Consider the following 14,685-nt stretch of genomic DNA (forward strand, 5'->3'; position numbering starts at 1 on the left):
AACTAACTTAAATTATGGCATAAATTATGTACTTCATGGAAACCTGCAAAGTGTTAATTATTGATAGGGCATTGTGATTATCGTGACTTGACTTTGTAACCTGTATTTCAATTGTTATCCTCCAGGTGTCACTGTAGCCACAACACTAATTAGACAATTAGAAACTAATTGTGATTATTTTTTGTTGTTACTGCAATTTGATTAATACGTTTAAAGAAAAGCTCTGAGAAACCTAAAAATAGATGTATGAACTATATCAAAGAGCATTTTATTGAGCTAACACACATAACACTATCAACCTCATGTACTGTACATGAATATAACTTTTTTTGCACACCGTGCAATTTTTCTTTGGACCACAATGAATATAAACAGTAGTAGACTGAAATTTACCATCACAAAAACACACATCTGTGAATTACTCATCAGTGCTTAGATGCATTCACAATGTATTTCAAATGTGTGACTGCCAGGCAAGCTAATCACAAGCATAAAACATGTTTTAAATAATTGTCCAAGTAGAAAATTATGTTTTAAAGACCATCTGGAACATACAATCAATCAGAAAAGTTGTACCTTAACTATAAAGCTACTCTTGATGAACCCATAAATACATGTTGAGCAGTGGCAGAGCACAGATGTCACAATCACTGTGTTCAAATGTTCAACGAACTTACTGAAAAATGTACTAGTACAACTGCGATCAATGCAAACTGTATAAACATTATTTCAATATTATTATTATTATACAATATTATTGTATCTACATATATTTATTATATATTCTGTAATATATAATTATCAATGTCATGCTTCTTGCATTTTATTAAGTCACAAATAAAGATGCAACAACCATAATCATCATCATCATCATAATATTGTCTGGAAAAATCTGCAGGCACAGTATTGATTCCTTCAAAAAAAATAAAAAAAATAATGTTTACCTCATCCAAGATTGCTGCAAAACAACCGCCATGTTTTATTCAGCCAGCTCCCAATAAGTACATTGTAAGTGGGGGATAATACCTACTAAATGCAAAATAAGTGGAATCTGTTTCAATTAATTTTGGATTAAAGCTGTAAAATAATTTCCCAATTCAACTATATGAAAAAAAATATTTGTCAAGTTTCATGGATCCTGAAAGAAACCTTTCAAAGTTTTCACACATCAATCCATGAAATAAGGGTTAAACAATGGAGCTTAAATTCAAAAGCAAAGTATTTAAGTGCATTCATTTTCTGATTTTAGTATTTTTCATCTTAAAAAAAAAAAAAAATCTTCAGTTCACAAATTATGAAAGTGTTGCTGCTGCTAGGTGAACATTTTATTTTTAATTATGCATTTTCTGTAAGAATATTGAATTAAATAGGTAAAGACACGTCAGTAGCCATGTATAGCACTTGGTTCACATGGTAGCACGTCATTTGTAGCAATAAAATCACCTATTGAGATGACTAAGCTGGGATGATTGTTTATGATGGCTCAATAAGTGCTTTTAGTAGGAGCCTATATCAGGCTCTTGGTGCTGGAGGACTGAAATACAGGTAACAAAGCCAAGATAAATGCAACGCTCTAGTTTTTGCTGCTCAAGAGGAATGTCAGATTTAAAACTGACAAAGGAATCCTGTCTCCTGCATCCATACAAAAAAAATGGCAATTGACCAAAGGAAGGAAATTCTGCTGTTGAATAACAGATTCTTGCAGACTGCTTCACTCTGTTGATGGTGGGTTACATACCCAGTGCAATTTCCAGTCTGTTTAAACCTTGCTGTTGCAGGGCTGATGTTTTAGTACAGTGGCACGAGAATGTTACTGTGGATGATGGTTGACATCATTAATTAGTGCGTGGGATGTACTATAGGTACTATAGGAAGGTACTATAATGGACAACGGAGAATGTTCCTGGTTTAAATAGGGATACATTAAATTAGTTTTGGGGTGAACTGCAAGAGGAATTGCAATCAAGTCGAAAACTGGTTTCGGTGTTGTTATAATATGTATACAAAAATGAATGATAATAATTATAATGGTATTTGTTCAAAAATACATGAACAGGCTTTGCTCTAGACATAGGACAGCTGCACTGCAATGTAAAACCAGAATATTTTTCATTTGTCTTATTTTTATGCCATTTCACAATAGCACTCCAACTTCAATTTGTCGCTGAGTTGTAACAGTTTTAGCAACTGGAGTTCACACTTTTAACAGCACAAGTTGAAGCGTCTCAAGCTGTAATAAACTTTCGTACTATAAATGTCACAATAACTTACCAACAAACTGCATTAAAAAATAGATTAAAGACAATTCATATTTATTTGTAAAACAAGGCTGACAGCAGGCTTTAAGTAAGTTAAGTAAGTAAGTAAGTGCCATAAACACTCACAATTTGATCTGTACAGTCCAGTGTAATCTAGCTATGGGAGAGGAAGCAGATATATTTTATCAAAAATCAAAAGCATTTTTAAATATTTTGTGATGGAAATACTTGTTCTCAGCTTGAGGAACGTACTTCAATAGGAAGCAAAAAGGGAGGGAAAGCTTTCAAATTATGCTGGACCTCGCTCCCTTTAGACAAGCTAGGCTTTGTTTTTGTAACCAAAGAGATGTTCTCACTGTGGCTGACAATAGGGTGAGCATGTGAAAGTATTTAAAACAGAAGGCTGTGATGTAACAGCTCTGGACACTCTCTCAGAGGCAGTCAACTGGATTAAAACTCTCTTCAAACATTTCTCCTCCTTAGGGTATTTTGTTTCTCTGATACCTGAATAGGAGCACATTCTTTATGTATGAATGATCAAGCATGGTAAAGAATTGCATAAAAGGCTATACAAATATAATTGTATGCTTTTATGAATTTTCTTTGTGAAATAAGTAATCAGTTTACCTGTAAGTAAAAGACACCTAAACTGATTCCTATCGCTGGCTTTATGTGTACACAAACATACACTCACCTAAAGGATTATTAGGAACACCATACTAATACTGTGTTTGACCCCCTTTCGCCTTCAGAACTGCCTTAATTCTACGTGGCATTGATTCAACAAGGTGCTGAAAGCATTCTTTAGAAATGTTGGCCCATATTGATAGGATAGCATCTTGCAGTTAATGGAGATTTGTGGGATGCACATCCAGGGCACGAAGCTCCCGTTCCACCACATCCCAAAGATGCTCTATTGGGTTGAGATCTGGTGGCTGTGGGGGCCAGTTTAGTACAGTGAACTCATTGTCATGTTCAAGAAACCAATTTGAAATGATTCGACCTTTGTGACATGGTGCATTATCCTGCTGGAAGTAGCCATTAGAGGATGGGTACATGGTGGTCATAAAGGGATGGACATGGTCAGAAACAATGCTCAGGTAGGCCGTGGCATTTAAACGATGCCCAATTGGCACTAAGGGGCCTAAAGTGTGCCAAGAAAACATCCCCCACACCATTACACCACCACCACCAGCCTGCACAGTGGTAACAAGGCATGATGGATCCATGTTCTCATTCTGTTTACGCCAAATTCTGACTCTACCATCTGAATGTCTCAACAGAAATCGAGACTCATCAGACCAGGCAACATTTTTCCAGTCTTCAACTGTCCAATTTTGGTGAGCTTGTGCAAATTGTAGCCTCTTTTTTCTATTTGTAGTGGAGATGAGTGGTACCCGGTGGGGTCTTCTGCTGTTGTAGCCCATCCGCCTCAAGGTTGTACGTGTTGTGGCTTCACAAATGCTTTGCTGCATACCTCGGTTGTAACGAGTGGTTATTTCAGTCAAAGTTGCTCTTCTATCAGCTTGAATCAGTCGGCCCATTCTCCTCTGACCTCTAGCATCAACAAGGCATTTTCGCCCACAGGACTGCCGCATACGGGATGTTTTTCCCTTTTCACACCATTCTTTGTAAACCCTAGAAATGTTTGTGCGTGAAAATCCCAGTAACTGAGCAGATTGTGAAATACTCAGACCGGCCCGTCTGGCACCAACAACCATGCCACGCTCAAAATTGCTTAAATCACCTTTCTTTCCCATTCAGACATTCAGTTTGGAGTTCAGGAGATTGTCTTGACCAGGACCACACCCCTAAATGCAATGAAGCAACTGCCATGTGATTGGTTGGTTAGATAATTGCATTAATGAGAAATTGAACAGGTGTTCCTAATAATCCTTTAGGTGAGTGTATATGACAGCTGTTTACAGTGTGTTTGATAAGAATAGGATGTATTTCCACATTGTTTGATGCAATGCATGCAACAGTTTGCACCTGGTGTACCATATACCGATGGTTATTACCAAGGTTCCTAGTTTGTCTAAATTCTCTGATAAAAAATACCCCAATTTTTTTTTTTTTCCCACGACTAAAATATTTTCTAATGAAATATTCCTAACCAGAATATACACAGACACAATCAACAAAACCTATAGAGAACCATCAGCCAAATAATAAAAACATAGTGATATATTGATTGAAACAGATGAATGATTGTTATGAGTTATGTACATCACATCACTGTTAACCTATATGCTAATGCAAGTAATTTGTAGTGATAAGATGACTAATTGAGATGATTAATTTATTAAATGATTGTTAAGGATTGCTCAACAAGTGGCTTTTAGAGGTGGTTATATTGTTCTTGTGGTGTTGGAGGACCTTTGATAATCAACAATTTACCACACCCTGGACACCCCTCACTTGTACTGTACTTTACTTTAAGGATTTAAGGAGAGGGATGCAGGGGTGAGTGAACAGGAGGAGAAACAGTTTTGAGTGTTAAGGCAGCTGGTGGTGGCCGACTGGAGAGCACACCAGGATGGAGACCCTGCCAGGAGGTATTAGGAGGTAAAAGGGCTTTGGGCTCAATGGCCGTGGCTAGGCCTCCGTGAGGGAGTGCTGCAAATGAGGGAGGCACAATGGCAGGTGGTTGGTCCCAAGACTCTGAGGGACAAAGTGCTAGGAGTGCAGCATGGTGTCCCAGGGGTTGGCCATTTTAGGGTTGGAAAAACACTGAGACAAGATCCACAAGACATTCTGTTGAAGTTCTGACTCTTGAATCCTTCTAATGCATGTATTCATCTTCTATTCAAACATCTGTTGTCATGAATGTTGACACAATGCAGTTTTCCTTTAGGTCTCAATATGACTTAAACCCACCAATAGCATCCTCAGTAATATTGACCCTTATTGGGGAATCCCCACTCAAACACTGTCAAAAGTTTTCCCTAAAAAATCAGTAGATTGTCAGTGTGCTCAGAATAATTTAACTCTTACTAGTTCTATGAAGAACTAATTAAAAATATTATTATTTATGTGTAACAGTAGGACATAATATCTTTTCAATTGGCTTCCAGTAGGTGAAAGTCCACACCACAATTATGAACCTTATCCTGGCACAGACCCATGGCTAGGAGGCAGGGAGTGTTCAGTTCAGGAGCAGTACACACCTGCTGTTTCTGTGTTTCAGTGGCCTTTCTTATTGTCCTTTACCCTTCATGAGGATCAGCTTTACATAAGCTGCTAATAAATAAGTAAAGGAACATTTAATTTCCACTTCAGTAGATTTCATTTCTTAACTGTTTACTACATTAGTGACACAGCCATACTTGCAGTTTAAATGGTCCTAAACTCTGTAGAAAATATGACAGCATGCAAAATATTACACTGCCGTAGTCTATGTACGCTTCATCGTGAACACCCCACATCTAGAGAAGCAATATAATTATAATTTCTCATGGAGTTCATAAAGCATGGCAGCGTACATATTTGCACAATAATAGTGATGTGCATTCATAGTAGCTTACATAGCCTCCATGTTTTATAAAACGCATCAGATTTGCTTAATATTTGAAAACATATTTTCAAAGCAAGCAAGACTGATGCACATTTTAAAGCACTGAAAATGCTATGCAGTTATCTCCTTTTATTAATGTCTAATGAATCATTCTATTTAAACTTAAGAAACAAGTGGGCTATATCTCTTATCAAATCCATAGTGTGATAACCTTCCGTAGAATCTCTGGTGGTTTCTGAAGCTGTTATACCTCTAAATAAAATGTTAACATTAACCAGGGGTATAAATAAAAATACTGTAGATTAAATTAAGAAAATTATGGGGTTCTCTGTTACATTGTAATATTGATATTTTATATCGTAAAGAGTCTAACCTGCAACATAATTGTGTGTATACTATAAATATGATACTGAGATCTTGAGACTTGAGCATTCCACAAAATAATTGTTAAAATTATAGTATTCTTCATAATTGTAGTGGACATCAGTGTTGTATGTAGGTAACATGTATCTCCATAGATTTCTCCAGCATAGATTGTGTCACATAATTCTTACTTTCACACACTGCCTGGCTGTGATTGCTATGAAACCAGATTCCAGTGCAGTCGGAGAATTGTAGGCAATTCAGTTATCCAGTGTTTGTCTTGCCAGTGAATACTGAGATGGTTCTATCAGGGTCAATGTGTGTTATAATAGGCACATTTGTACTGGGGGGTGGAGGTTAATGCTGTTAACATTGTTAAAACATGTTATTGTTGTAAAGGGTTTTTTATAGTGACATCACCTGTGTTTCATTATTTGACAGGTTTGGGACCAAAAATCTCATGCCTGTAGACAGAATGTTCTTTATTAGTGGAGACTTTGCAAAACATGTGCTAACTAACAAACAATCATATATTTGTTCTTACTTACTGTGGCAACTGAACTTAGAATGTTGTATAATTTGCAGTGTGCTTGGACTGACGTAGGGTGTTGTGCAAGGCCATTATCTTGCACAATGCAATTTGGATACGTTTATGGCAACCTCCCCCCCCCTCCTAAATGTCTACTGTATTTTACTTGCATTATTCTGAGTAATATTTTTTGTGAAACCAGTGTAGCAGCTCATATTTTCATTTAATATGCTGGATGGAAATAAGAACACATTTAAGCCCTTTCATGTTTGATGGGTAAGATTAAAATACATTTTTAAACTCATAGATGTCTGCAGTTGAACACTTCCTTGTTTGATAAATTATGAAATGAGCAGTTGTTTCTGGGTTTGTTTTTCTCATGTGGTGTATACACGTTTGTTTTCAGCACCAACATTTCTGTTGAAATACATCATACACAGCCAAGTCATGAAAAATGCAATACCCAAACTATTATCAATACTACTACTACTTATATTAATATTATTAATAATATTAATTTTCCACATATTATCCAAACAGTTCTACATTAGGATTACATGTTGTTTTTTTATTTTAACTTATTTTCAGTTTTGCAGTTACTCCTCAAAGCTGTTCTTGGTGTGGCCTGTTAAATACGTGATTTAGACCTTGTTAAAAATATGTAATGCATGATAACATTGGTGTACTGTGTAATAGTCATGTCGACTGTGCATTAGTGAAGCTACCAGAAAGCAAAAGATTAAATTAAGCCCAGATCAGTATTATGAATCTTCTTGCTAATGCTTTGTGACGAGGAAATTACTTTGAGGCATAAACATCCTGATTGTTCTGCACCACTTAACTCTGTCAAAAAGGGACAGTGAAAAACAGATTCATCGCTTATGAGCAGTGTGTTTCTGTCACATTCAGGCAAAATAGGGAAAGCTCAGCCTGACAACAGCTAGCTTACACCTAAAGCATTAACGCAACGTAACATAATTTAGTAGTAGTCTTTCTAGTTACCATAGTCTGGCTTTGATTGCACATACAAATTTTTATTCTGATCTGACCTAAGTTGACATTTGATTTGTCTTTTGGATATGCCACTACTGGTCAAAAGTTTTAGAACAGCTCAATTTTTCTAGTTTTTATTGAAATGTACACAGTTTAATGTTTCAGTGAACTCTGAAATTGAAGCATAGGACAAATAAATAATTGGAGAAAAAAAAGAAATCATGGAATCTTTTTGTTTAACAAAATATTGAACACCTTAAACTGGCAAACCCCTCTGGTAGCCTTAAAAGGGCACCAAATCCATGTTCTTCTCTTTAATCCCATGTGTACTCTTCACTGTTGTGTTGTTTGCCAAGTGTTTGGTATCCCATGAAAGCTGAGACCTTAGCTTTCTTACAATGTGAAGCATTCTCTGATGTGAAAATTTTGTTTTTGAACCCCCCCAGATTTACGTGTGTTTCAGAATGAAATGCCAAGAGAAAAAGCTTTCAAACGATGTGCGCATTGTAGGAACACAGTGTAACTTCTATGCACAGGAGCTGCCCGTAACACTGCCAAATAATGCTTAAGAGGGTATAGTAACACAGTATATAACTCTGAAATGTACATTACTTTACAGTTTTTGGGAACCTAACTTTTTTTTTTAACCTCTGGCAGTCTACCGCTTACCTTTATTCACTGGACTTGAACTGCTTAAATTTCAATAAAAACTGGAAAAATGGGGGTGTTCTAAAACTTTTGACTGGTAGTTATCAAGGTTTTTTCAAAAGCAGTCTCTGTTGTTACTATAGTAAAGGTTGACTGCAATTAGTCAGCTATTTGTTAATTTCAAGACATTGGGACTAAATGGTACCCCTGAGATTACATCTGAGGACACAGGATGGCATAGCACCATTGTTTTGAGGAGAACCTTGATCAGGGCCAATGTAACTAACCTCTGACAGTGTTTGCTGTTTTCAAGGATGCAAATATCCATGGGTTTACAAAAAATCATGGTGTTAATAAGCCATCATGAGACCCATCATGAGATCATTGTGAAACAGTTCATGTTCAGCTGCTTGAAAACCTTTAAGACCATAATGATTAGGGACATTAGGTTAGAGAACTTTTAATTCTGAGTTTGAAATTTCTCTACCACAGGAAATGTGAGCATAGCCTGTTCACTGCAGTGGGTGCCCTAGATTAGAAATAAACATTCAAAGCATATCCTCTATCTATGTCAACTCATAATCAGATGGTTAGCAGTAGCAGAAATAACACACATAACTTTCCAGAAACTACAAACTACAATAATTCAGGATCATTGTATCACTTCACATGATATAATATACTTCACAGTGCTGTAATATATATATTTATTCTCTTACTGGACAGGATTCAGGGACATATCTTTCACGGTTGTATTGTGTAATACAGAAAGGGTGGAAATAAAATGAATCCCTTTAAACATATATCATTAATGTGGGCATTTTAACTATGCATGTAATATTTCTCTATTTGCTGCATACCTTTTAAACATATATATTTACATTATTCTTGTCATCATGAAATCATAACCATAACTCTGACTTTGTAATTGTATTCTTCTGTGTTGTCAAATTAAACTTCAAGAATATTTAGTAGGCTCTACTCCAATTATTAATAGCTGAAAGGAAGAATCACGGCTCTGAAAGCTGCAGCCTTTTGTTAAACGGCTTTCGTGAACGCGGTTTCTAGTCTACGTGGATTGTACCATTGGCTCTCTATAAATAGAACATCGGAATTGGTGTCAGAAGCTATTTTGGGGATGTCTGAACAAATGCACACTGGGCTAAAAATGAACTGTTTGTATGCTGGTGTATTCAGAGAAAATAAGGCAAACCAAATAAGCAGTATTATATTGAATTGATGGTTAGGGAATAATTCAGATGCGGGTAAATTTAGACATTCAAAGCAGATCCAGAATAGTAATGTGTAATTTGTCATTTGTAGTGATTCACCGTTGAGTTTGACCCGAGAAAGTCATTGGCTTACATGCCATTGTGAAGCCATTACCTCTGCTTTGTTTTCAGTTGGGTACACTACTTGAGCTGAATACTGTTTTCCTAATGTTTTCTTTTTAGTATTTCATATGGATAAATTCCTTGTTTTTTCAGGCTCTCCCTCTAAGGTCCTTAGAAAAATGCTGATGTAATTTAGCTAATAAAACAAAGCCAGATTCAACTGGATTCAATAAAAAATATCCACACTGCAAATCATTGATTTCATATGTATGGCTGTGTGGTTTTCCATTCCAGAATTTGCCTCATGTCATTTTGTTGATTTTCAGAGGAACATAGTGACTCATAGGAGATGTGCTCAGTAGTCAAGTAGTCAACACATTTTGATCTGCAAGTAAATGATCCAAGAGACATGGAAATCAGAGACTGAAATACCTTATGAAACACTATTTCATAACAGTCCTACATCTGTGCTCCCTTTTATGTAATACTGGGATTTGTGAAGTAGGATTAAGGATCTGATGTACACATTGATTAAATGTTGAAATGGAATGCATAGCTTTAACCATAGTAAGAGATTCAAATTGTACAGATTGCATGTGTGTGTGTATGTGTATGTGTATGTGTATATATATATATATATATATATATATATATATATATATATATATATATATATATGAATGAATGAATGAAGGGACGATTGTATAAATTAAGGTGAATTTGTGAGTTGCTGAAACACAGAAATTATAACCTAGTTACTTATTCTAGTTCCTTAGTTCCACTTCTTTATGCTCCTTGTCTGTAAACATAAATCACTATAAACACAAACGTGGCACAAACATCCAGCAAACAAATAATCTACATCCAAATTTGTAATTGTAGTCATATAGCATAAGTTAATTTCTATGTTTTCTGTCCCAAGCATACGCTTTGAGCTTTCCTCCTTGGCCCCAGATGGCATTTATTTTTTCTCTCTCTTCCCCCTCTCCACTCCCCAGTCATTTTTCAGGATCACTCAGGTGCTTTGAGATGGCTCATTTTCAGTAATGGCTTCCTTCTTGTCACCCAAACATAAAGGCCAGTTTTGTGAAGGGTTCTGGATATTGTTGACTTATGCACATTTTCTCCCATCTCAGATATTGAGCTCTATAGGTCTTTCAAAGTTGTCATTGGCCTCACAGTGGCATCCCTCGTTTCCTCCTTGCCCGGCTACTCTGTTTGGACAGACAGCCTGGTCAATTTATTGATGATTGAGTACACTGTATTCACAGGGATATTCAGAGACTTTGAAATGTATTTTCCCCCTTGTCCTGATCTGTGCAATTATGCTATCCCTGACTTCATTTGAAAGTTCCATGGTCTTCATGATTGAGTCTTTGCTTGAAATTCACTACTTGACCAAGGAACCTCACAGAGACAGGTGTTTTATTCTGAAATCATGAGAACAACTCTTATTAAACACAGAAAGAGGCCATTCACTTAATTAATGTGGCTCATTAAGGTAATTTTGGGCACTTTAATTAATTTAGGTTTGGTCACAGCAAAGGGTTTGAATACTTGTACAATCATTACTTCTGTTTTTTATTTCAAAATAATAATAATTAGTAATTTATTACTATTTACTTATTTTAGTTTTTGCTTAAAAGTGTGTGTATATCTGATGTGATAAATGTATTTTTGTTTACTTATTTCTGTTTCTGCCTCCTGCCTCATAGGTATATATATATATTTGTTTTTCTCTGTATGTATGTAACATACAGAGAAAATGTTATATATATATGAATAAATCACAGGCTGCATATACAACTCGTCATATTTCTGCTTATTAATTTAGAGTTTATTTCTTCATTATATATATATATATATATATATATATATATATATATATATTTTTTAATTATTATTATTTAATTATTATATATTATATATATATATATATATTTATACCAAAATGTATACAAAGCTTGAGTATGTTTGTGCAATCACACATAGAAATCATGTGCTGATTGAGAAGAAATACACTCCACTAGCCTTGGGTTGCCATGGCTACAGTGATCATTACTCGAGCCCTCATGCTTCAGCCTTTGAATAAGTGTCGTATAAAGAACCTCGGCTTCCAAAACCTGATTGGATTTTGGTTACCAGCAGTTGCCAGGCAACCATAAAACAAAACCACGCAATAATGTGATTTTAATTAAATGTACTCTAAAATATTAAATCAGTTATTTTTTGTTAGAAAGACGTGCACTGAAATTAAGTAATCAATTAATCTTTGTTGTAAGCATGAGGTTTGTTCTAACAGGGAAGCACATGAACTGTGACCCACTGTATACAACACTGACCTGAACACTGTGGCTCTTAGTACCTGCTTTTCTTTAATTAAAGCATTCTTAACACTAGTTAGTTAATGTGGCAAGGACAGCATAAAGATGGCTTAACGGTCCTTCTCTTATATCATTTTGGTCTTATGCCCAGTGTCAGATTCTGCACAGGTCAAACCAACAGTGCTATGAAGTAACTGCCTCTTCCAGCTTGACATTTTGGCTCAATGTAGATTGATGACTGAGTGATACCTTTGGAAGATGGAATTTCTCTGCCTTCCAGCTGATTAATTTATAATCCTAATTAATAAAACATGAAATGTAACATTGTGCCCAATGGATTCCTTCAATTATCATTGCTCATATCTTTAAGAGAGTTGCTTCCCTGAATGATGCTCATTTTACCAACATATATTGCTCTTATATCTTTCTGGCAACAAAGCAAGGAGGCAGGGATTAATCAGACTCTCGGGCACAATTTTTCCCCCTTGCTGCCAAGTGTTGCTTCAGTGAGGCAGAACAGAATGGAAAAATAGGATTTGTAGATACAAGGAAACCATAAACTTAGAATGAGAAGGAACAGCATATATGATGGCTTAGTAACTACAAGACAACTGAGGAACTGAGAAACCGTTCCTGTTCTCTTGATGCGTTCCATTAAATCATAAATATTTCAATGCTAGTGTGTTGTACAAGAATGCAAAGCAATTATGGCTAAACCAGTAACTTTCTGCCTTCTGCTACGTCATTTGGGTATTGGATATTTCTATCTAACTGGAAGAATTGTGAAAATTATTCCAACAATGATCCAAAGCACCACAACCTTTTGTTCTTTGTTTAATTCTCATGAATCAACAATGTATTTGTTTGAATCTTTGCAACCTGAAAATTTTGAATACATATTAAGGTTTTTGTTTAGGGTATGGTGTTTTGGAGTTCACAGTTTATCAAGATTATCGTTGTCATAAATTCTGTGCTTTCAACAAATTAATATCAACCTTAACAGAGATATTGGTTCAAGTCTTATTCAAATGTCTTTTCAAGGTGCATGCTGTGATATAAATGTAATAATGTAAGCAAATTGGATACATGCTGAAAACATTAGCAGGATATCAAGATAGCAGCATTTGTTATATTTGTTGTGTTGGGGGGCACTGTTTTAGAATGAATGCGGTTTATGCATGTTATATGAATATTTGAATGCAACATTGACAGAGTGATTTCCATGCTTCCAGGCCCTTCTATTACTTCACCACTTGGAGAAAGGTGGTTTTCTTGCAGATTTGAGTGCTAAACTTACAGTAGCCTTGAGGACACACCCCTCCACACAGTGTGAGTTGATGTCTTGAAACTAAGTTAACAAACACATGCCAATATATTATGCTTTACATGACTGCTTAATCTTTTGTGAACATTTACCCAGTGTTGACTACTACCTTGAAACCTTACAGCTAAAACACTAGTTTCTTGTAAAAAAAAAGCCTAGTTGTATTCCCTTTAAAAAAACTCGCTTTACTCTATTTACCACACCCTAAAGATTCCACATAATTTAACTGACTAACATCTTCTGTTTTCTTTTCAGATTCATGAATAACAGAGTTCCGTCCAACAAGAGGTATCAGCCGACAGAGTATGAACACGCAGCGAACTGCGCCACGCATGCGGTGAGTGCACTGCACTGTAACACAACACAGACAGCCTGTGAAAAAACCTGCTGTCATTATTAAAGTTAAATGCGATGTATTCGAAAAATAAATAGTGTAATTCATTTCAGTACCGAACACCTGGATTTACACAGGGTTTATGCCTCTCCCAGGGGGCTGATATTTCAGCGTTGTCAGCATTCCTGCTCAGCAGGGGTTTAAGCTGTTTTTCTTCAAACCTTTTATTAATTCTCTTTTCTCTGCATAAATCTTTACTCTGGATACTTAACAGAGACACGAGGATCTTTTGTGTTGAAAGTGTATAGTGTGTGATATATATGAAGAAAAAAGTACATAGGAGACATTTTTTGTTAAAGGTTTTTAATTTTCAACAGCTGGTTAATGTGAACTGTTACGTATACTTTAAAGGGATTATCCATAAAGATATGCAGTATTTCCAGAGTGGGCCTGTATACATAAATAATAAATAAATAAATGTTATATTTAATGTCCCATTGACAACCCTCTACAATTTTTTATGTCATATTTTAGATGTCAGTGAATGAAATTTGCTGTCAACAAATGATAATTAATGTAGTCAAATTCCAGTAAATTATATTTACTGTTGTCAAATTATTTTATGAATGAGTTTGAACAAGTGCAAATAAAGAGAGAGTGGGAACTTTTGATGGTAAAATCCCTGTTTATAACAAAAGTATGAAAAGTGAAAACACATTGTTTCAACCTCTCCTGCCATGGTGGTGTTTTGTGAATAACCAACTTAATGTTAAATATACAGATACTGTGGAGTAATACATTTTAGGAAAATAGTTACTGGTAAGCCATAGTTGTTATGTAAAATGTGTCTTATGCATTGCATAAAGGGGAGATGGGGGATATTGACTATAGAATCTGAAAAACAGAGAACGACAGGAAATACTGTAGGAAAGTGATTGGGGCCTTGGGGGCAACCCTTGGTTGCATTAGTTGCTTCACAATAGAGGAAAAGCGCCGTCAGTGTAGAAGCCCTGTCTCTATCAGCTATTACACATCCTGTGCCAGAATATAGTGCTTTTCTC

The 14,685-nt window shown here is 35.7% G+C and overlaps 1 protein-coding gene across 1 annotated transcript in view; it reads left to right on the forward strand.

Moving 5' to 3' along the window:
• The window catches only part of mmd2a (monocyte to macrophage differentiation-associated 2a), a 43,431-nt gene that overhangs the window by 4,945 nt on the left and 23,801 nt on the right, over nt 1-14,685 (forward strand). The window contains exons 2-3 of the mRNA XM_066689325.1: nt 13,199-13,295; nt 13,546-13,627. Of these exons, the coding sequence (XP_066545422.1) occupies nt 13,550-13,627 (78 nt within the window). The 5' untranslated portion in view covers nt 13,199-13,295; nt 13,546-13,549. The remainder of the gene's footprint in view (nt 1-13,198; nt 13,296-13,545; nt 13,628-14,685) is intronic.

This window comes from Amia ocellicauda, chromosome 17, assembly GCF_036373705.1.
Source record: "Amia ocellicauda isolate fAmiCal2 chromosome 17, fAmiCal2.hap1, whole genome shotgun sequence".
In the NCBI taxonomy this organism is placed as follows: Eukaryota; Metazoa; Chordata; class Actinopteri; order Amiiformes; family Amiidae; genus Amia; species Amia ocellicauda.